At 30.2% G+C, this 25,189-nt stretch overlaps 1 protein-coding gene across 4 annotated transcripts in view; it reads right to left on the bottom strand.

Moving 5' to 3' along the window:
* The window catches only part of LOC145295994 (hydrocephalus-inducing protein-like), an 865,028-nt gene that overhangs the window by 301,479 nt on the left and 538,360 nt on the right, over window positions 1-25,189 (bottom strand). For all 4 annotated transcript variants that reach the window (XM_080141978.1, XM_080141990.1, XM_080142009.1 and 1 more), the window contains 6 exons: window positions 19,585-19,704; window positions 18,243-18,400; window positions 11,871-11,962; window positions 10,539-10,712; window positions 6,807-6,958; window positions 1,935-2,186 (listed from right to left, as the gene is read on the bottom strand). In XM_080141978.1, coding sequence (XP_079998104.1) covers window positions 1,935-2,186; window positions 6,807-6,958; window positions 10,539-10,712; window positions 11,871-11,962; window positions 18,243-18,400; window positions 19,585-19,704 — 948 coding nt within the window. The remainder of the gene's footprint in view (window positions 1-1,934; window positions 2,187-6,806; window positions 6,959-10,538; window positions 10,713-11,870; window positions 11,963-18,242; window positions 18,401-19,584; window positions 19,705-25,189) is intronic.

Raw genomic sequence — 25,189 nt, 5'->3', positions numbered from 1 at the left:
AAAGTTAGAATCTTAAAAAGATCTCTCGGTTGGAATATATGAGATAGTATGTGAATGTCTTGCATCCAATAAGATATCTCATCTCCAGCTTAAACAAAATGATGTAAATTTTTTTAAGTACTAACATCCCTTTTATTTACACTATAATGACGACGACTCAATACAGTTGCTTTGAAGATGAGAAATGAACTTTGTAATGTTATTTTTATAAGTATATTTTTTAATTTGTATTGAAATACTTAAATTTATATTAAAATAGTTCAATGTATATTAAAATAGTTCAATTTATATAAAAATAATTCAATTAATATTTTAGTAGTTCAATGTATATTAAAATAGATAATTTATATTAGAATAGTTCAGACACAAAAGGACACCATTCAGAAACTCACCACAATTTGTATACCATATAGGAAGGGCTTGTCTGAAAATCGTTAACGAATATGTAAGCCATAGGACATCAGGACAGCATTCAGGAGTGATTCAACTCTCCAGAAACAGCTTGTGAGAATCAAGTCCCCTACAGAAAAAATCATGACTAAGAACTGTGTACATGAAACCCCATGTAAATGTGAATAACTATACAAAGGTGAAACGTATTGTCCACTGAAAGTACGGTTAGAAGATCATAGAAAAGTCGTAGTATGTGGAGAGACTGAAAAGTCGGGTATAGCTGACCATATCTGGAAGGAAAAGTGAAACCATCTACCAATATGGGATGAAGGGAAAGTTATAGACAGAAAAGAACGGTGGAGAGTAAGACGACTGAAAGAAGCAGCGCACATGCTGTGGAATAACCAATTACTAAGTAGACTTAGTATAGAATTTAATATGATATGGGAACCAGTAATTATAAACAATAGATAATATATACAAGTAATAATTAAAAACATTAATATATATATATATATTAATATATATTAATGTATACATTAGTGTATATTAATAATTAGTAATAATAGATTTAAGGCTCCTAAAATTTGTACTAGAATTGTCCACAAGGACCTGTGGTGCAGTGCTTAGAGTACTTGGAAAAATCAATTGTAAAAAGTGATATTCTTCTCAAGGTTGAAAGTTCAATCCTCAGTGTGAGCGACCGAAAAATACAATAGCGAATTACTTAGGATCTCTATCAAGTCATGGCTGATGGAACAAGAGCAATCTACCCCCGTGAAGTAAATAAAAGGTTCCACTCGAAATTTTGTCCACATCCCCAAGTTCAACAAGATACACCTTAAGAAGGTCGGAGGGTACATCGACCAAAACGTTGTGAAAATCATATTCAAGATGAGAACAGTAGTCTGATGAATCCAAATAATACTTATATTAAAGTAGTTCAATTTATATTTAAATAGTTCAATTTATATTTTAATAGTTCAATTTATATTTTAATAGTTCAATTTATATTTAAAAAAATTCAATTTAAATTAAAATAGTTCAATTCATATTTTAGTAGTTGAATTTATATTTTAATAGTTCAATTTATATTTAAAAAAATTCAATTTAAATTAAAATAGTTCAATTCATATTTTAGTAGTTGAATTTATATTTTAATAGTTCATTTTATATTTAAAAAAATTCAATTTAAATTAAAATAGTTCAACCCTTGTGAAATTACTGAATTATTCGCTATTGAAATTATCTCTACAATTAATACTTGTCACCCGACTGTTCTATTGCTATTTTTAATTTCAGATTGTAAGTTGGGAATTTTATTTTTTACAGCTTCCAAACATATTGTATTATTTTCTTCTTTTAATTCAGCCATAATTTCGCAATAATTTGTCAGATTTTATCGCCATACATTCCACTGAATTAGTCACTAGTTCGTTATACTTATTCGACATATTCGATTGAACCTTGAATATATTTTTGGAACTTAAATTTGATTGCAAAATCGTGAATTTCATAAGTAAAAAAAAGAAACAAATTACCTTTGGCAATCGTCCGAACTTGGCGTGACACCACATAAAGGTGGAGATGGAACATGAAATTGAGATTTTACTTGATTTTGCTTCTTTTTGCTGACATTTTTCTTCTTGTTTGAATCGAGTCCACTTCGTGGTTTTTCCGTTACTTTTTCAGTTACTTTTGTATTCTTTGCTTTGGAGACGGGTGTTACTCTTTCTGGTTTTTCCAGTTCTTCGATTTCAGGCTCTTTCATTTTTTCTTCAAGAATCACATTACTGAAAAGAAAAAAACGATAGAAATAATTACTTTGAAAATTAATTTTGTTTGTTGTTTGACGACATATCAACTCTTTTGAGGTTATTTTATGCTGAAGCACAATCCATTTATTAGAATTGATTCGTTCTATATATTTCTTAAAACAAAGCATATCAGAGTGGAATGATAAAATTGTCGCCATAGAAAAGACGACATGATTCCATTTCAGTTTGATGAAAACCGGTTTTCTTTTCTTGTTGCAGGCCATCTACTAGTTGGCCCGTTGTGTACAAATCCCAGGAGCGATAGGAGCCTTCCATCACATTTGAAAGTGACACAATATTCAACAAACGAGATTGGAGATGCACCACTGCTGTACAACTCATGCTATCTACTGATCCAAGTTATGACAACAGGACCATTGCCAGCACCTTCAAAATGCAAAACTGGACGGTTCAACGCTTGAAGCCACAGCTCAATGAAGTTTCCAGTCAAAGTTATGGTCTTTGGTGTGGTTTTAAATGAGGGCCACATCATGCCACCTCACATCTATAAAGTCGGCTTGAAAGTCAACACTAAAATGTACCTAGATGTACTGAAGAGTGTGGTGATTCCCTGGAGCAATCAGGTGGCTGCTGGCAGACCCTGGATGTGGCAGCAGGACTTGGTGCCAGCCCACAAGTCCAAAGAGAGCCAGGCTTGTCTTCAGAAGGAGTGCTACGATTTTGTACCCTTTTCTCACTGCCCCCCTCCCCTGACCTGAACTCACTGAACTACTTCGTTTGGTCATACATTGAGAACATCACCAACATTATCTCCCACAACACTAAAGCCAGTCTGATCACCGCCATCTGCTAAGTATTCGCCGAGCTCCTGCTGGCGCTTGTGAAAAAGACATTCTCCCAGTTCTGGATTTGTATCGAGGCAGTGATTGAGGCTGAAAGCGGCTACATTGAATAGATGTTAGCTCTACTACATAATCAAGTTACCTGAATTAATTTTTTCAATAAAAGTTTTAAAATAAAGCTGTTGACTTGTTTTTTTAGGCCAACAAATTTATTGTTCCACCCTGTATTCAATGTATACTCAACAAATACCCAGCCATCATTACTTACAGCTCTAGGTAAAGAATTGTGAAAGAAAAAATTCAATCTGATATTCTGAATCCAATATTCAACGCCATTCGATGGTGAGGACCCAATTTTGGAAGATTGGAAAGTCATTCCTCACTTACTATTACTCCAAGGTTCATTTTGACTTGCAAAAGTTTTAGCATTAGTCAAGGTCCCGTCGATGAGTTAAATAGAATCACAAGGTGTGAAACAGAATAAGAAGCAAATGCCTATTTTAAAATGTTTGAATTTCAGATATTCTAAAATTATAAAATTCATTTTGCCAAATTTAATTATTATATTGATTTTCTCTTTTTACGGTGCTTCTGCACTTTAGTGCCCGTTTTTCTGTGAGTTGTACTCGGCAACGCCCAACAAAAAATGGAAAATGCTGGATTATAATGAGCCGAGTCAAGAAAAAAATAACCGCCGTACTATAACGAGTAAACGCAAGTATAAAAAAATGAATGAAAAAAACAAAAAAACACACAAAAACAGAAACCTACCGTAAGAATTACAAATATTTTACTGTTTTATTATCTTTTTAGGCAATTATGGGGGGGGGGGGTAATTAAAGTTTTTTTTTTTAAATAAAAGTTTTGGGCAGCCAACAACTGCAGCTTTTGTAAAACAATTTTTGTTTGCAGCAAAAAGTCTCTTTATTTTTATTTTTATATATATATATATATTTTTTTTTTCTTGAGGCAACATGCGGTTTCCTGAGAATAGGCTATTTCTTTAAGGATAGTATTTTCTACCGGTTGAAGTCAAGTAGCTGAGAAAGGTTGTTAGAGAATGTAGGGGGAGGAAGTTCCTTAACCGGGTAGCTTTTTGCTATATGCTTTATGACACAAACAAAAGGATTCTTTCTGAATTTTGTCTCCACATAAATTCACTAAAATAACTGTCAAGCAGATCACAGTTGGTTCCACACTTTCTTTTATTTCGTTGTTTCGCCTTCTACCATATCCTCTTCACTTGATCAGTGGTAGCCCCAATCGTACAGTCCACAAAATGAAGGCTGTGGTTAACTGTAAGATGTTCGTAATTTTCTGATGTCTGGGACTATGAGAAGAAAATCCTCCTTCTCAGCAGGGTTGTATCCTCTGAAGAGCCAGAGCAGTTCGACGACCCTCTTGGCATTATGTTTTCGTCTATTGAAAATGGACTCATCAACTTCCACTATGTGCCTTGGGCCTTCGATCTTCTGGGGATTCTTAAAGAAATATTCTTGGCAAATATCCCTCAGGATGTTTTTCCAGTCGGTGAGTGTGATCCGACCTGATATTGTACTCTCGCCACAGGTTTTTGTGTGTTGCCATTTTGAACGCCCACAAATATATAATTCATATAATCATAGGTAGCAGGAAATGAGAGATCTCGAAAAAGGTGACATGGCGCAAGGGCGTACATTGTCTACAGTGGTGATTAGTGCACCTCTAGCCAAAACCATCATTTACGTTTCGTTTCTTCATGATGCACTTTCGCCGACATGTTTTGCATCTTCTCTCCATTGCTAGCAACCGGTTTTCCTAACAAAAAGCGAGGTCGTTTTCTGTGGTTTTAAAATTACTAGCCTGGATTTATTCATTTTCCTTGTTTTTTTTTCTTTATTTATTCTTTCTTCCAGTTTTTAACGTCTGCGTTTTGGCGTCTCTCTTCTGGCTCACTCATTATAATCCAGCGTTTTCTGATAGAAAACCAGCACTAAAGTGCAGAAGTACCCTTATCGCCCCATTAGCCTCCTCCCACTTTTCGCCAAAATATTTGAGACCATAATTAACCATGCTCTAGTCCAGCACCTTACAGATGCTAAACTTCTGACTGACAAACAATATGGATTTAGACAAGCCTGTTCCACAGCTGACATCCTCACTGTAATCTCTGAACGTATATACCATTCACTGGACAAAGCGGGGGAGGGCAGAGCAGTAGCTCTAGATATATCTAAGGCTTTTGACAGGGTATGGCACAAGGGTCTCCTCAGGAAAATTAAATCATACGGTATCACTGGTAGAATACTTAACTCCTTCTTAGATAAGAGAAAAATCCAGGTTGTCCTCGACAGTCGTACGTCTAAACAGTGTGATATAAATGCGGGAGTGCTTCAGGGGTCTATCCTTGGACCTCTATTGTTCCTAATATTTATTAATGACCTCCCCGACAAAACTGCCTATGAGATGGGTATATATGCTGATGACACTACACTCTATAACAGGCATGACAGGAAAACAAATGAACACATATCTAAAGAAATGGCAAAAACACTAGAGGATGACCTCCAATCTGTAGTGGAATGGGGACATAAATGGATGGTCACATTCAATGCTGCCAAGACTAAACTGGTTTCCTTCAATAATTACAAGAAACCTTCTCTGCCACCAATAGCAATGGCCAGTGACTCCCTGTCTGAGAGTACATCTTTCAAACTGCTTGGCCTAACGTTCACAGGAAACATGAATTGGAACAATTATATTGAAAACATTACCAGGGCCGCTGCGAAAAAGGTAGGCTCTCTCTACCGTGCTAGAAAACTGCTGACACCTGAAAGTATCCTGTACCTCTATAGGGCCACCATTCGCCCATGTATGGAGTATTGTTGTCACATTTGGGCCGGTGCATCTGCTACTAGTCTCTCGCTCCTAGACAAGGTTAAAAAAAGAGTCGCCAATCTGATAGGCCCTGAACTGGCATCTAAGCTTCAGCCTCTGTCCAATCGACGAAACGTTGCATCCCTCTGCCTGTTCTACAAGTATTTTAATGGTGAATGCTCTGACGAACTGCCGACACTTGTGCCCCCACGACGTAGACACTCTCGACAAACCCGACAGGCAGCTAAATCCCACCCGCACACAGTAGAGATCCCTAGATGTAAAAGATCTTTCTACTCCAGTAGTTTCTTCCCCAGAACCGCTAGACTCTGGAATTCCATTCCAAGTTCCTGCTTCCCCAACTGTACTTACATGCAGAATTTCAGTGCAACGTGAACCGACATCTTGCTGCCCAAATCCCAACATAGTGCCCCAGTAGTTGCTGCCCCTGATAGTAGCCCCCTACACCAAAGTGGCAATGCGCCTTGTTTGGGGTGAAAATGTAATTAAAAAAAAAAAAAAAAAAAAAAAACAAGTCACAGGAAACAACTTCACGCAATTCAAACTTCATACAGAAATCCATTATTGTTTGCTGTTCGTAACAGTGACTTCCACATCTTTTCCAAATATTCTCCCACGTTTCATAACTGATCGAATCATCTGTGTTAATATTGTTGGTGAAAGTGGACACTTCTAAGTTCATTTCGAATTATATCCTTCAAGTTTAAACACTAAATTGTTTAAGAAAGTAATAATGTGTTTATTTACTTCAAATTGTGTGGCCATATTTGTCTAAAGTAATGAAATAAGAAGCGAACGTGTGTGGCTCGGGAGTTAGTGATGACTTTCGTTTGTGATTTTGTGATGTAATTACATTTCTCTTAACAAATAAAATTGCAAACAAAACTTTGAAGATGTAGCACAAAAACAAACCTACGGATCATCAGGAGAAGATGCAATGAATGTGTAATGTTTGGAAATGTCCGCTGTAGCCGAAGCCCGTTTCTTCACTGGGTAGGGTACCACAGCAAATATTGCAGGAGGAGGGATTGGTGGACCCTTGGGACCGAGTCCCAGACCTTCTAAAACCTAAAAAGAAAAAGACAAAAAAAAAAAAAAGATTCAATAGTACAATGGCGTTGAATCATAAGATTTCTGGGAGAAAAGTGTGTTGCATTTGTTTACTAAATTGCTGCACTCATTTTATATTTATTTATATGTTGGATAGTTCTTGGATAAATATTTCATAACCGAATGCACTGTAGCGTAGAATAGAAAAATACCCGGCCCAGTATAGTTCAAAATTAATTCTCCAAACATAACAGTTTTGTACCGGTTTTATGTCCTCTTATGAATATTAAAATGAAAATACAATGATATTAAAGAGAATAATTATTCGGATTTTTAACGAAATCGATTCCATAATTCTAATTCTAGAAAATGTCTCACATTTAAAAGATCTAAAAAAAAAAATTGCAATGCATAATTGATGTCAAATGATTATAAATAAAATTCTGTGCAAATATATTTAAAATTTCAAATGCAAAGTTGGGCAAAATGATGACCCCTTACACAATCTTAAAAAACTAAAATTTAGTGAATAATTATTGATGTCTAATATTTAATATAAATCTTATTAATTATCATTAATAAGATTTATTAATGATATATTAAAATTCATTAATTATTATTAAGATTTATTAATGATATATTAAAATTTATTAATTAGTATTATTAAAATTTATTAATGATATATTAAAATATATTAATCATATATTAAAATTAATAATTATTATTATTATTTAGATTTATTAAAGATATATTAAAATTAATTATTATTATTAAGATTTATTAATGATATAGATTAAGATTTATTTACGGAGATTAACTGGTGATGCTCTACAGTTTATTGTTGATATTTAAATATTTATTGAAGATGTCTTTTAAGATTATTTGATAATTTATTAGTGCTATATAATGGTTTAATTTGTGATATGTAAAGATTTATTGGTGATATATTAAGATTTTATGTTGCTACTGAGATTGAGTAGTGATATTTAAAGAGTTATTAATGATATATTGAAATTTATTGGTAATATATTTAGATTAGTTATACATTAATATTAAATGATCATATAATAATTTATTGCTGATATATAAATATTAATTGGTTATATATTTTATTGGTGATATATTAACAATCATTTTATTAAGATTAATTGGTGATATATTTAGATTAATTTTTCATATTTTGATATTTATTGATGATATAATAAGATTTAATGGTGATATAATAAGACTCATTGGTTATATTAAGATTTATTGGTGATATGTAAAGATTTATTTATGATATTTAAAGATTTATGGATAGTATACAAACAATTTATGACATATAAATATAATTGATAGTATATAAAGATTTATTCATGATGTATAAAGAGTTATTGACGGTATATTAAAATTTGTTGATGATAAAGATTAATTGGTGCTTATTACATGTTTGCTATGAAAAATAACTAAAATGAAAAGAAAATCTGGAGATTGCCCACCAGCAAAGATGTGCCACCCAGTTTCCTCCCCATCAAGTGAAAACCAATGGGGGATTCGACTTCTACCTGAAACAAAGCTGTGTATAGTCTAGTTTTCTTATATTCCTTGTGTAAGTCAAAAGGTCAATGTTGACCGAGTCCTTACCATGGGTGTGATTCGGCCCAAAGAAATAGTTTGCCTCGAATTATTATCGAAATGAAACGAAACAGCTTTATTTGTTTTTATTTTGGTGGACCTCCAAAACCAATACATGGCGCTATCTTTGTCCCCCCCCCCCAAAAAAAACACAGTTCAAAGAATTTACTACCAAAATCTTGCGTTATTTTAACAGCATGTATTACCTAAAAATTGGCGAACAGTGAAAATATAGAATAAAATAATTAAAACCAAGTATTACAGTAATTAAAATAAAAAAAAACGAAAGAAGTTTCATTTCATTCCCTTAGAATGGGATTTTATGCTTTCGTTCTTAAATTAACTTCTGCTTCTTAATACAACTTTGAGACAAACTATTTTTAGTCGTTGAGGCAGGTAAAGACTAGGCCAAGATTACCATCAAAAGTGTTATTCACCAATTATGTTCGGCAGATAAAAAACAAACAAAGCATACATTGAGACAACAGAGAAATGACGATGAAAAGATATTTTAGATATGTATTTTTTTCTGTTTTTATTTTTAGAATAAAAGTCAGTAAAGGAAAGAAAAGAAAAATGAAAATAAAAGTCAAATAGTTTTTAGCGGAAGGATAGTATGCCAAGCAGAATTCTCAGGGATTTAATAGTTCGAATGGTCACATGCGTCATTTATTTTATTTATTTATTAATTTTTTTTTTTTGATAACGGAACAACAATTGTAAACTCCCAAATTGTAAATATTCGAAGCGACAAGAAAGCAAGTTATTCCCACCAAATAACATATATTGAAAACCCGCTTTAAAAAAAATATTTTCTGTTAAAGGGAGCATTTTTAAAAAATTCTGTATGTCTTTCTCTCTCTTTTTTATGTAAGAGAAAAAGTAGTATTACCCCCCCCCCGATAATATTTCTAGAGAGCATTTTGTGACAGGCATGCGCGAAAGCACTCAAGACGCATGTTTCAGTGTCCAAGTCATGCCTACCTACGATGAAAAAATGAGTTCTTTCAAGGGCTTACAAAAAGATGATGCCAAAGTCGTTCAAAGTTAACAGTGCCAGCTATCAAATCAAAACGTAAGCACAAGCAACTAATGAAGCATGGAGAAAACAGGAGACGAGGCTTAGGCATTATGAAACGAGGAAAGAGCTGAAAGGCTTCAATGTTGGTGACAATGTTTCAGTCCAGCTATATTAGAGAATAAAAAGAATGCAACAGTCTGAAACAAATGCTCATTGATATCATGCTTCCTTGTTCTAGTACCCACTAACTACTCTGTTCTAGTGCTCATTCTTATCAAGCTGCACTGTTCCAGTACCCAATAACATCTGATTGCCTGTTAAGGTGCTCATTGATACCAAGCTGCCCTGTTCTTGTACTCACTGTCGTCTGGTTGCTAGTTCTAGTCGTCATTGATATCAAGCTTCCTTATTCGAGTACCCAATGGTGTTTAGTTACCTGTTAAAGTACTTATTGATATCAAGCTGCCCTGTTCCAGTACATACTGAAGTCTGGCTATCTGTTTAAGTGCTCATTGATATAAAGATGCACTGTTCGAGTAACCACTGATGTTCAGTTGCCTGTGGAATTGCTCATTAATATCAAGCTGTCTGTTTCCAGTTCTTTTTTTTTATATTATTTTTTTTATAATATTATAATATTTTTTGTATAATATTATATAACGATTTAATGATGATATATAAAAATTTATTGATTATATATAAAGATTTATTGGTTATATATAAAAATTTATTGATTATATATAAAATTTTTTAAATGATATATAAAAGTTTTATTGGTGATATATAAAAAATTGTTGATGATATACTAATATTTATTGATGATATATAAAGATTTATATACGATACTTAAATTTATCTATGATTTATTTGTAATATATATTTATTGATGATATGTAAAGATTTATTCACGATATACATTATTGATGTTATATAAAGATTTATTTGTAAAATATAAAGATTTACCTCGGATATTTGTGGGAGTTTTTCCGACTTCAGAATCTGTTCCATAAATGGTTTATCACTTGTGTGGCAATCAATTAAAATGTAAGGCACTCCATACATGGAATTACACTTGGCTTCCTCGGCTTCTTCACCATCAACTCCTGTCTCATTATTTGTAAGAAGCTGAGAAGCTGCCTGATTAATGGAATATTTAAATAGACATAACAAAAAAAAATAATGATAATAATGAATATATGAAATATACATCAATAAACTTTAACTTATTATGACTAAGATCAGATACTCTATCTTCAATAATTGATGTTTGCTGTAGGTTTTACTTTCATTTGTATGACGTTGGTTTTTATAACATTGCAAAGTAGCTGAACATTCTTTTACTCGTTTAATAATATCAGACATTGGCGAATTTTCATGACATTTTCTAGCTTGCTTTAAAATATATTTTTATTAAGATAAACAATTTTGTATTCAAAATATTTGCAAAAATATTTTTGATAGAATTTTAATTTGGACCAGGTTAATTAAAACGAGCAATAATTTGAAAAGGTATGTTGTTACTTTTAATAACGACTATATATTTTTTTCTGACATCCAGAGTCTTCTTTTTTGGGAAGCTGGATTTACCCATACTAAAACTGGTCTTGTGTTTAACTCTGACCACATGAGAAGACAAGCAAATTAGGACTCAATATAATTTTTTTATAACACTTAAACTAAAATGACTATAGATAACATTAAGGACGTCTCCAGATTACTGCTAAAAACATGTTTTCATTCACCATTACCTCTCAACCTGCGTGAAGTTTCAGAGGAAAATAGCACTGCCTCCTGGAAAAATTAATCCTCATAAAATATTGTGGAGTGGCCATAATCAAAATAAACAAAACTGATTAAAAACGAAACGATTCATTTATTTATTTATTTGGATTAAAGAAGTAGATCAGGATGATTAGTTGAAGCAAGGGTGAGACAATATGGTCGCTATACATACTGGCATAGCTGTGTTGACGTTTCCCACGTGTAGTTCAGAATGTGAGTGCTCCCTGGACTAATCAAAATGCAATCAACCATAGCGTGCGCTGCATCATGATTTTGATTGTTGTTTTCTGCATTACTTTTATTAACATGTGACGTCAGAAAATTTTTGATCATTTTATTGAAAATTTGTGGGCTCATACCTTTCCCAGGAGTATTAGTGCTAAGTTGTAAATATAAACGTCATATTATCAATGTACTGTTTTCATTTTAAATCAGCATGGCTAATTTGAAAGATAAAAATAAGAATTTTTTTTTATTACAGCTCATCATATTGTAAGCAGTTGTCATAATTACCTCTCGAGCAGCTCTTTCTTTCTCTTTCTCCTTTTCTCTTTCTTTCTCTTTTTCCTTTTCAGATTCTTTGTTTTGTTTATCTCCTTTCTCATCTGACATCCGAACAAAAAACAACAACAAAAACTTTACAATCGATGATGAAAAGAACTTCCAATAGATGAATGATAATGAAGAAAAAATAATATCAGATATTTATAAACCACTGCTGAGTGGCTTATAAGTCGTGTATGGTGCTTTTATTTTTCGATATTTTGTTACTTGGATTCTTATAAATCTAATACCGAACACAGAATAGGCATATTTAAAGTTATTTTAAATTTTTAAATTAATGGCAAGCGAAATTGCTTGGTTGTACAGCATAATCACGTTGACACACCATTCCCCGTCAGATCACCGAAGTTAAGCAACGTTGAGCCTGGTCATTACTAAAATGGGTGAGCAATTTGGGAAGTCCAGGTGCTGTATGTAGGAGGACTTCGACACCTCCCTGCAAAAAGTTGCAAAAACCTAACGTTGTCATCTCCCCTAACGGTGATATACATGCGACTGGGGACCACTTGTGAATTTTATACTCCCATGAAACTTCCTCCTTTGAAGGAAGTCGGTTAAACCCTGAATAGGGTTGGTGCTGACTGCACACACACACAAATTGCTTGGTGGTCAAGTAAGTCAAGTTAACAAAATATTATCCTTTGATTCTAAAACTAGAACTCTTTATGAGAAAAAGATGCAGTGGTTACATTGCTGCTGTGGTAGAAAGATGCGTCCACTAAGTATTTAAGGTATTTACAATTCTTGGATTAAAAAATGGAGGACATAGATTATGATGAATTGTCTGTTGCCAAAAGAATTTCGACAACAAAGGAAATTTTCCGTATATGGAATGTAATTTAGTCATCAAAAGTTAGTGATTGGACTTCTTAATGGATCTGGTTTACAAACGAAGTAGCTTAGGTAATAGCGAAAATTAGAGAACGATTAAGAGTGCTCGTGTTTGATAGAAGGGCTGCTGAAGATAAAACATGATAAGGTCAAACTGTATTGTGACAAAACGGGGAAATCGCAATAATTATTGTGTAATATGTTGGTATCAAATTAAGTCAGGGCATGGATAATGCCTCTGGCCCTTTGAGTCAGGTGTCAACCGTAATTGCCTCGTATAATTTTGTCAAAATAGGGCTGAGCATTTAAGAGACAAACTGGGTCATAATTGTCTTGAGTAATCTCGTCAAAAGTGACTGAATAGTTAAGAGACAAAAAGGAGCCAAAGATTAGATTAATTAGTGTTGTTTTGAATAATCTCGCTATATGAAGTTGACCAATTAAGAGAAATAAGTTGCAGGATAGAGCACAAAGTTATGCTATTCTTTAGTCAAAGAATTTCAGAGAGAAAGTTTTAATAACAAAAAAAACTATTTGGTTAGTCGGCGTGGAAATCTGTCGAGCACAAGGAGAGAAATATCAATGATATGATTGATATGATAGGTAGAAGAATCGAGAGTTGTTGAAGAAAATAAGAAAAGAAAGCGTAAGGAGAGAAAAAAAAAGAAAACTCACACGACAGAGAAAAGTAACAAACGAATTTGATTATACAATGAACAGTATAACATATCTGCCAGGAAAACTGTCTATAAGCAGTAAACAGACTTTATGGCTAAAATAAAAATATCCCGTTTCAGTTTGGCTAATTTCCAAACGCAGTTAAAAAAAATGAACCTTGGATTTAGTTCTGCTCGAGATCAACTGATTTGTAACATATTGTAAACATTCAAAACTTCAATTTTGGATAACATGGCTGAAATATTTCGGCACTGATTCAGCGTTTTTTTTTTTTTATTCAACAAATTATTTCATCCAACGTTTTTGAATGCATTATTTTATTTCTTATATTTTAGTATCCAAATAAGAAAAGCCATTTCAATAATCGATTATCGTAGTTTAATTATTTTTTTTAATTAACTTCATAATACATATTCGTTTACTTAAAACGCTCTCAAAAGCTGTGAATTGGGTACTTTCCTAACATTACAGATTTGATATTTTTAGTAATGATTCTAATTTTGACTAAAATAAGTTTTTTTTATTATCGGAATTCAACGATTTCTTACTAGCATTCAACAAATTATTTCATCCAACGTTTTTAGAGTGTATTGTTATTATTCTTGTATTTCTATAGTTTCTTTAATAGTTTTTATACTTTTATTTTTTCATCTCTCAATAGTATAAATAGATAAATTCTAATAATGTTGATAACTCAGTATGAATTCAAACATCACGTTAAGAATGGGCCTGTGCCACACGTGGCCTACGAACTAAAATGTTTTGCTTTCTTCTGCATTTTAGTATGTCTATAATGTTTAAATGGATGTTTTTACTGTTTTTACTAGATTTCTGATTTTTATGTTTTTTTAAACCTTTTCAAATTTGTTTAAAAATTACTTTTTCTTTTTGAACCAAGAAAAAAAAACTACATTTCATTCTTTGATGAACTAATGTGTAATGTCTCTGACGATTTGTTTGGTTCATGCCATTCAGTGAAACATGTGTAAAACGCAGTAATTTAAACAATATGAATGTGAATTAAGTGTATATTCCTGCAATTTTGTCTCTTTATCCTATAGGGTTTACATGCCTACCATCTCTTTAGAAGAGAAAATATTAGCAAATAGATATAATGGCATTCACCCTATTTGCTAAAGTCAGTTAGACATAGAAAATCATAATAAAAAATAGATTAAATAGAAGTCACATAGCAGGGGAAATTGAAGAAAAGGATATAAAGGTTTAGTTCCAAATTGCACGGTAAAATCCAAAGTGACTGTCCTTTAAAGCAGTGAGGTAATGAGATCCAAACTGTATATTGTGTAATCCACATCATAGAGTAGAAATCCAAGTTGGACATATATCTGGAGTAATTCTTCTTCATGGGCCGATGAAAAGTTTTTTAAGGTCTGGTGGGAACTTTTTATTAAAAACCTTAGTATTAATGGAATTAAACGTTAGTGAGATAGAATAGGTAGAAAGGGACAGTGGAGGGGAGAGAAATTTAAAATGAAGAGATGGATGGGGGGAGATAACATATATACATATATATATATATATATATATATATATATATATATATATATATATATATATATATATATATATGTATATATATAGCAAAAAGTGACCTCTATAGACGAAGTTCAAACAAGCTCTAAAAAGCTATAAAAAGGTTGAGTAGCCGCTTTAGTAGGTCAGGTTAGGCATGGGTATAGGAAAAGGGAGGAAAAAGAAAAAGAAAAAGAAGCAGAGAAAATAAAATGAAAGAAAGTAAGAGGAAAAAGAAGCAAATGAAACTCTGCGTTTTTCAAGCTGAAATCAACCCTTAAACTAATTAACCTAATTACATCTTAAATTCTTTACTCTGTTTAAATCTATTAAATCCAGTCAACTCAAACAATTAATACATAAGGTGCTATTTTTGTTAATTTTATACTCATTGATAATATCCTTTAAATGGGTGAATTAAACTGAAGATTTAGAATAATGATAATATTTTCTCCTCTGAAGAGATGATAGGCATTGAAACCCTAAAGGATAAGGAGATAAAATTTCTAAAGTGTTCTTTGTCTTACTTAGAATAATAAAAAAATCCTTGATTTAAATAAAGGTTTTTTTAATTTCATTGAATCAATATAATTTGCTATATATATATATATATATATATATATATATATATATATATATATATATATATATATATATATATATATATATACATAAGTTAAGCATAAAACAGGATTTACAAACAAATTATTATCCAACAAGGAACACACAATGAACATTTAGAAATTCCTTATTCTGCAGAGTTTCAAAGAATGTCTTCTTCTCTTCAAAGGAAAGATATTTGCAAAATATTATAGTTAAACTATGATTATGCTGTTTAGCGCATAAAATGAAACTGCAAAATATGAGTCAAATTATATTTGCGTAAAAGTTAATGAAAAGTTTATGAAAATGCAAAAATATATATGTAAAAGGGTATTTAGATACAGTCCAGAAAAGGGTAAATAAGAATCAATGCAAAAACTTTGAGTTGTAAATCCAGGTGGGTAAAATCTGATCAGGTACAAAAACAAAATCCAAGCTATAATAGAGTTTTAATGAGGTAAGTTAGGTTTTACAGTTTAAAAAATTTTCAGTCAAACAATATTCATGGCTAAATGTCAAAGTGAGAAGCAGCATGCTTTCATAAAATAAAATGAAAAGTTTCAAATTAAGACTAAAACACGCAATATATTTAAAAAAATCAGTGTTAAGAACTAAAATGTCAAGATGACCCAGACAGTTATAAATGTTAGGAAGGGGTTAAGAAACGTTTATCTATAATGAATATAAAAACTTCATGGTTGGAAACTTATCGGGCGATATTAAAAATAATCTAAATGGCACAACCACAAAAATGGCACAACCACAAAAAATAGATAAGTCTGTTGGGATTGTAATTAGAGAATTGAAATTAAAATATTAACATTAAATTATTTAAGAAAAACGAAAATTATTATTATTTATTTTAAAAACTTTCTATATTTAAAAATATGCGAGATATATATATATATATATATATATATATACAGACATAAATATATATATATATATATATATATATATATATATATATATATATATATATATATATTTATATATATATATATATACATTTATATTAATCCAAAAATATATATATATCAATATGTATGTATGTATGTATGTATGTATGTATGTATGTATGTATGTATGTATGTATGTATATCGCTCATAATGAAAATCCAATAAACGTCCACATGTGCACATTCTTGCAAACATGAAAAATAACACAAAATTCTGTCTACAAATATAAACAAATACTCGCTGTTACACACTCAAAAACCTTTCGTTAAAATTTGAAAATATATTTAGAAATATGTTCTAATCTAAAACAATCGATGCAGGAGTTCAATAAAAGTACATTTTTAATATGATTTAAGAAATTGAAACTACAGGATTTAAAGATGTTGAAATTTTGTCTTGCAAATAAAGATGTTGAAATTTTGTCTTTCAAATAAAGATGAAGAAAAAAACGACACATTTCTTTATAGAATGAGCTTTCCAAAATTTTGGTAGAGTCTTACAAAAAATAAACTAAGAGAACAACAGAGGGTAGCAGTGATCGAAAGAAAAATTAAAGTAAAATGACTGTAGTGAGATAGGTACAACTAACGATTATTATTATCATTATTATTATTATTATTATTATTATTAATAATAATAATAATATTAACAAAAATTAAACTAAAATAAAGTCATGTGCACGAAAAATTAAATACAAATATAATACAACTTGCGAAAACACAAAGAAATGGTGACGCCAAAAAGGTAAACTCGTATCAACATTAAATATTGAAGGTTTTGTTACAAGTAATATATGACAAGAAAAGCTGAAAGATAATAAAAACGAAATTCTGAAATATTTAGTTTTTTCATTTTTTTTTGTTACATTCTGTTAGAATTACTTTCAAATATTTTTTCATGCAAAATACGTCGAATAAATAAGATGATTTAAAAAAAAAACAATATTTTTTTTTTTCAGAATTCTTTTCCATTTTTTAGAATTGATTTGAAAGACAATTTATTTCAATCTCACAGGAGTTTAGAGGTTATTCAAAATGGCTGGCAAAACAATGGTTTGAAGAAATGTCTATCATCAAATTTTGGTGACTATGAAGTGAAAACAATGTGAAATTCATGAAAAAATCTACAGAGATTTTGTGATTGGCTGTTTTTTTTTTGTTGTCTGTTTTCAAAAGTTGACTACTTGCATTGTCTACTTGCCTGCCATTGTTCTATCTCCTTAAAATGAACAAAATATAATTATAAGGTTTAAATTTATCAGGAAAATGTGCAAATTGCTCGGTTGTGTTTTCGATTTTCCTGACGTTTCATTTGTATTCAGATTTTATATTTTTTGTTCCAATATGTAAAACTTGACATTTTTTTGCATGAAATTCCAATTTTCACGTAATATAGATCAGTAGTATAGATTAATAAATGTGACTTTTGATCAAAGAAATAAAGCAATTTTGAGCCTGGACATACATGGGTTGTAACAAATATTGTGTTATAAATAGTGTCCTATCACGGCTTTTGTGACAGTATTTATTAGACCAATGATAGGCACTGAATCTAAATGTCTACGTTCAGGCCAAAAAGGAAGCTGCTATAAAAAATCAAAACAAAAGCATTTGTCTATTCTTTTCTCATCAACGAGACAGGCTGTTAGGATTGTTTCTACAGAGCAAATGTTAAAATCTTTAATCATACATCTCCAAAAGTAATAAAAAGGCTAACTTTTTCCACGTAGGCCTTTTTTGGCAGATGGTGGTGGGTGGTCTTCAATTTCTGACTTCTCTGATGGGCTAGGTGGTCGTCTCACTTGCAGCGATGTACGATCCCAGAAATCCAGAATTTCAATAATTTCCTTGAGTGAATTTTCAAATTGATTAAACCTGAAATAAATAAAAAAAATAACTTCAAATTGAATTTACAAATGATCAAAGAAAAATATAGAATATTTTAAAGCATTTGAGTCAAAGATAAGTTTTTGGCAAAGACACATGAAAACATTTTATGGAGGTCATTAATGCAACATGTATACATATGATGGCCACCAATTTGTTTTTGCATATGATTCATGTTTTATGCCAACCTAAGGAGTAGTATATGCGATTTTTCCTCGTTGACCAGCTTGACAAAATTGTTTGTGTGTTGATCTTTGTTGTACTTTCAGACATGCCTGTCTGAATGAAACTGCTGGAACTGAAAAAGTGTTAAAAAGGAATTCTCTAGCTATTAATGTAAAAAAAAGGAAAGCACCATCTCCTTTCCATCCTCAATCTAACCCCATCATTCTAAATAGGTGGTATAAATATGTTCTAAAATGCTTCGCTTCAAGGACGAGCTAAAAAATGAAATGAAAGCCTTGAAAAGTCAGATAATCTTTTCTTTTTCTGATTTTTTTTTAATTATCCGTAACATAATTCTTTTTTTGACTCATCTGGGTTAAATGTTGTTCACAAGGCTATATATTTATCGCTGTGTCTCCTCTTATAAATATCTGAACATTTAGAGAAGCACATTCACCACATGCCTGTGATAGCAACCATCTTTGTTTTCCTATTCTCAATGAACAAAGTTTCCTTCATCTTTTCTGTTGAAAAAGAACAGTTTCTTCTTCATGCCATAAATATTATATCGCTCCTTTTTAGACAAGGGAGATAATTTTAGACTAAGAGTTCTTATTGAAGAGTAGATAATTGTAAACAAGATTTTATTTACGAGCTATAATTTAGACTGGATACTTTTATTCAAAGAAGATACAGCGTTTTAGCTAGGAGCAAAGTGTAGTATCTGTTCCGATACTGCAATTCATATTCTGTACTTGGTCAATAAAAGACAAATCGCTTTAGACTAATGCAATTTTTATTGCTGTCTCAATCCAGTTTCCTTTCTTGAAGAGCTAGATTTTCCTCAGATTAAAAACTGACTTTGCTCTCGTAGAGAGACAAGTAAGTAGACTGAGTAGTTCTTATTTAATGGAGATCTATACATTTCTTATTCAAGCAAGGTAATCTTCTAGAAGGAATGCAATTTATATTATTATATTACTCATAAAATATTGGAGATAATTTACCTTTGCATCAAATTAAAATCGTTTTTTTGGTTTTCTTTGAGGATCTCTTCTGGATCTTTTCCTTTTTCCTTGGCAATTGCATTGACGATTCGCTTTTGTTCTTTGAATGACTTTTTCCTTCTATAAAAAATATTGAACACATTTTATGCAATTTACACAAACTAAATTGTTGGACTAATAAAACATTCTTATAAAATATTAATCATTGAAAATCGCCTACACTACTACTATGCTATTACAGCAAGTAAATATTATACTTTTCAATACAGAAAAAAACTAAGCCAGGTTTACAAAATAATAGGCTTATAAAATAATTATAAAGCAGGAAAAACTGAAAGAGGTCACAAAATAATAGGCTTATAAAATAATTATAAAGCAGAAAAAACTAAAGTAGGCTCACAAAATAATAGGCTTATAAAATAATTACAAAGCAGAAAAAACTAAAAAGAGGCTCACAAAATAATAGGCTTATAAAATAATTACAAAGCAGAAAAAACTAAAAGAGGCTCACAAAATAAAAGGCTTATTAAATAATTACAAAGCAGAAAAAACTAAAAGAGGCTCACAAAATAATAGGCTTATAAAATAATTACAAAGCAGAAAAAACTAAAAGAGGCTCACAAAATTAAAGGCTTATAAAATAATTACAAATCAGAAAAACCCCAAAATAGGCTCACAAAATAATAGGGTTATGAAATAATTATAAAGCAGAAACAACTAAAGGAGGCTCACAAAATAATAGGTTATACAATAATTATAAAGCAGAAAAAACTAAAGTAGGCTCACAAAATAATAGGCTTATAAAATAATTACAAAGCAGAAAAAATTAAAAGAGGCTCACAAAATAATAGGCTTATAAAATAATTACAAAGCAGAAAAAACTAAAAAGGGCTTACAAAATATTAGGCCTATACAATAATTACAAAGCAGAAAAAATTAAAAGACGCGCACTAAATAATAGGCTTATAAAATAATTACAAAGCAGAAAAAACTAAAAGAGGCTCACAAAATAATAGGTTTATAAAATAATTACAAAGCAGAAAGAAAAAGAAGCTCACAAAATAATAGGCTTATAAAATAATTACAAAGCAGAAAAAACTAAAAGAGGCTTACAAAATAATAGGCCTATAAAATAATTACAAAGCAGAAAAAATTAAAAGACGCGCACTAAATAATAGGCTTATAAAATAATTACAAAGCAGAAAAAACTAAAAGAGGCTCACAAAATAATAGGCTTATAAAATAATTACAAAGCAGAAAAAATTAAAAGAGGCTCACAAAATAATAGGCTTATAAAATAATTACAAAGCAGAAAAACCCCAAAAGAGGCTCACAAAATAATAGGGTTATGAAATAATTATAAAGCAGAAAAAACTAAAGGAGGCTCACAAAATAATAGGTTTATAAAATAATTATAAAGCAGAAAAAACTAAAGTAGGCTCACAAAATAATAGGTTTATAAAATAATTAGAAAGAAGAAAAAGCTAAAAGAGGCTCACAAAATAATAGGGTTATGAAATAATTATAAAGCAGAAAAAACTCAAGGAGGCTCACAAAATAATAGGCTTATACAATAATTATAAAGCAGAAAAAACTAAAGTAGGCTCACAAAATAATAGGCTTATAAAATAATTAGAAAGAAGAAAAACCCAAAAGAGGCTCACAAAATAATAGGGTTATGAAATAATTATAAAGCAGAAACAACTCAAGGAGGCTCACAAAATAATAGGCTTATACAATAATTATATAGCAGAAAAAACTAAAGTAGGCTCACAAAATAATAGGTTTATAAAATAATTACAAAGCAGAAAAAACTAAAAGGGGCTCACAAAATAATAGGTTTATAAAATAATTACAAAGCAGAAAAAACTAAAAGAGGCTCACAAAATAATAGGTTTATAAAATAATTAGAAAGAAGAAAAAGCTAAAAGAGGTAACAAAATAATAGGCTTATAAAATAATTATAAAGCAGAAAAAACTAAAGTAGGCTCACAAAATAACAGGCTTATAAAATAATTACAAAGCAGAAAAAACTAAAAGAGGCTCACAAAATAATAGGCTTATAAAATAATTATAAAGCAGGAAAAACTAAAAGAGGTCACAAAATAATAGGTTTATAAAATAATTACAAAGCAGAAAAAACTAAAAGCGGCTCACAAAATATTAGGCTTATAAAATAATTATAAAGCAGAAAAAACTAAAAGAGGTCACAAAATAATAGGCTTATAAAATAATTACAACGCAGAAAAAACTAAAAGAGGCTCACAAAATAATAGGCTTATAAAATAATTACAAAGCAGAAAAAACTAAAAGAGGCTTACAAAATAAAAGGCTTATAAAACAATTACAAAGCAGAAAAAACCCAAAGGGGCTCACAAAATAATAGGGTTATGAAATGATTATAAAGCAGAAACAACTAAAGGAGGCTCACAAAATAATAGGCTTATACAATAATTATAAAGCAGAAAAAACTGAAGTAGGCTCACAAAATAATAGGCTTATAAAATAATTACAAAGCAGAAAAAACTAAAAGAGGCTCAAAAAATAATCGGTTTATAAAATAATTACAAAGCAGAAAAAACTAAAAGAGGCTTACAAAATAATAGGCCTATAAAATAATTACAAAGCAGAAAAAATTAAAAGACGCGCACTAAATAATAGGTTTATAAAATAATTACAAAGCAGAAAAAACTAAAAGAGGCTCACAAAATAATAGGCTTATAAAATAATTACAAAGCAGAAAAAATTAAAAGAGGCTCACAAAATAATAGGTTTATAAAATAATATCAAAGCAGAAAAAATTAAAAGAGGCTCACTAAATAATAGGCTTATAAAATAATTACAAAGCAGAAAAAACTAAAAGAGGTCACAAAATAATAGGCTTATAAAATAATTACAAAGCAGAAAAAATTAAGAGGCTCACTAAATAATAGACTTATAAAATAATTACAAAGCAGAAAAAATTAAAAGAGGCTCACTAAATAATAGGCTTATAAAATAATTACAAAGCAGAAAAAAAAGAGGCTCACAAAATAATAGGCTTATAAAATAATTACAAAGCAGAAAAAACCCAAAAGAAGCATACAAAATAATAGGCTTATAAAATAATTACAAAGCAGAAAAAACTAAAGAGGCTCTTAAAATAATAGGCGCGCATATTTCATTGAAGAGGATCGCCTAGTTTACCGAACGTTTTCGGTCTCGATTGACCATCGTCAGTGTTGTTCCTCCTGTGCATCCTACTTATTGATTGATTTGTTCTCTGTCGTTTTACTGTTTTTATTACTAATTTACTATGTGTAGTTTCGCCTAATTTGAATTTTTTTTTTTTAGGCTTATACAATAATTAAAAGCAGAAAAAACTAAAGGAGGCTCACTAAATAATAGGCTTATAAAATAATTACAAAGCAGAAAAAAATTAAAAGAGGCTCACAAAATAATAGGCTTATAAAATAATTGAAAGTAGAAAAAACTAAAAGAGGCTCACAAAATAATAGGCTTATAAAATAATTATAAAGCTAAGAAAAACTAAAAGAGGCTCACAAAATAATAGGCTTATAAAATAATTATAAAACAGAAAAAAATTAAAAGAGGCTCACAAAATAATAGGCTTATAAAATAATTACAAAGCAGAAAAAAACTAAAAGAGGCTCCCAAAATAATTGGCTTATAAAATAATTATAAAGCAGAAAAAAATTAAAAGAGGCTCACAAAATAATAGGCTTATAAAATAATTATAAAGCAGAAAAAACTAAAAGAGGTCACAAAATAATAGGCTTATAAAATAATTACAACGCAGAAAAAACTAAAAGAGGCTCACAAAATAATAGGCTTATAAAATAATTACAAAGCAGAAAAAACTAAAAGAGGCTTACAAAATAAAAGGCTTATAAAACAATTACAAAGCAGAAAAAACCCAAAGGGGCTCACAAAATAATAGGGTTATGAAATGATTATAAAGCAGAAACAACTAAAGGAGGCTCACAAAATAATAGGCTTATACAATAATTATAAAGCAGAAAAAACTGAAGTAGGCTCACAAAATAATAGGCTTATAAAATAATTACAAAGCAGAAAAAACTAAAAGAGGCTCAAAAAATAATCGGTTTATAAAATAATTACAAAGCAGAAAAAACTAAAAGAGGCTTACAAAATAATAGGCCTATAAAATAATTACAAAGCAGAAAAAATTAAAAGACGCGCACTAAATAATAGGTTTATAAAATAATTACAAAGCAGAAAAAACTAAAAGAGGCTCACAAAATAATAGGCTTATAAAATAATTACAAAGCAGAAAAAATTAAAAGAGGCTCACAAAATAATAGGTTTATAAAATAATATCAAAGCAGAAAAAATTAAAAGAGGCTCACTAAATAATAGGCTTATAAAATAATTACAAAGCAGAAAAAACTAAAAGAGGTCACAAAATAATAGGCTTATAAAATAATTACAAAGCAGAAAAAATTAAGAGGCTCACTAAATAATAGACTTATAAAATAATTACAAAGCAGAAAAAATTAAAAGAGGCTCACTAAATAATAGGCTTATAAAATAATTACAAAGCAGAAAAAAAAGAGGCTCACAAAATAATAGGCTTATAAAATAATTACAAAGCAGAAAAAACCCAAAAGAAGCATACAAAATAATAGGCTTATAAAATAATTACAAAGCAGAAAAAACTAAAGAGGCTCTTAAAATAATAGGCGCGCATATTTCATTGAAGAGGATCGCCTAGTTTACCGAACGTTTTCGGTCTCGATTGACCATCGTCAGTGTTGTTCCTCCTGTGCATCCTACTTATTGATTGATTTGTTCTCTGTCGTTTTACTGTTTTTATTACTAATTTACTATGTGTAGTTTCGCCTAATTTGAATTTTTTTTTTTTAGGCTTATACAATAATTAAAAGCAGAAAAAACTAAAGGAGGCTCACTAAATAATAGGCTTATAAAATAATTACAAAGCAGAAAAAAATTAAAAGAGGCTCACAAAATAATAGGCTTATAAAATAATTGAAAGTAGAAAAAACTAAAAGAGGCTCACAAAATAATAGGCTTATAAAATAATTATAAAGCTAAGAAAAACTAAAAGAGGCTCACAAAATAATAGGCTTATAAAATAATTATAAAACAGAAAAAAATTAAAAGAGGCTCACAAAATAATAGGCTTATAAAATAATTACAAAGCAGAAAAAAACTAAAAGAGGCTCCCAAAATAATTGGCTTATAAAATAATTATAAAGCAGAAAAAAATTAAAAGAGGCTCACAAAATAATAGGATTATAAAATAATTACAAAGCAGAAAAAAACCAAACGAGGCTCACAAAATAATAGGTTTATAAAATAAAACTAAAAGAGGCTCACAAAATAAAAGGCTTATAAAATAATTACAAAGCAGAAAAAACCCAAAAGAGGCTCACAAAATAATAGATTTATAAAATAAAACTAAAAGAGGCTCACAAAATAATAGGCTTATAAAATAATTACAAAGCAGAAAAAAACTAAAAGAGGCTCCCAAAATAATTGGCTTATAAAATAATTATAAAGCAGAAAAAAATTAAAAGAGGCTCACAAAATAATAGGATTATAAAATAATTACAAAGCAGAA

Source organism: Euprymna scolopes, chromosome 2, assembly GCF_053919585.1.
Source record: "Euprymna scolopes isolate OS-2025 chromosome 2, ASM5391958v1, whole genome shotgun sequence".
In the NCBI taxonomy this organism is placed as follows: domain Eukaryota; kingdom Metazoa; phylum Mollusca; class Cephalopoda; order Sepiida; family Sepiolidae; genus Euprymna; species Euprymna scolopes.
Note: the sequence above shows the minus strand (reverse complement) of the source record. Positions and strands in the feature narration are given on the sequence as shown.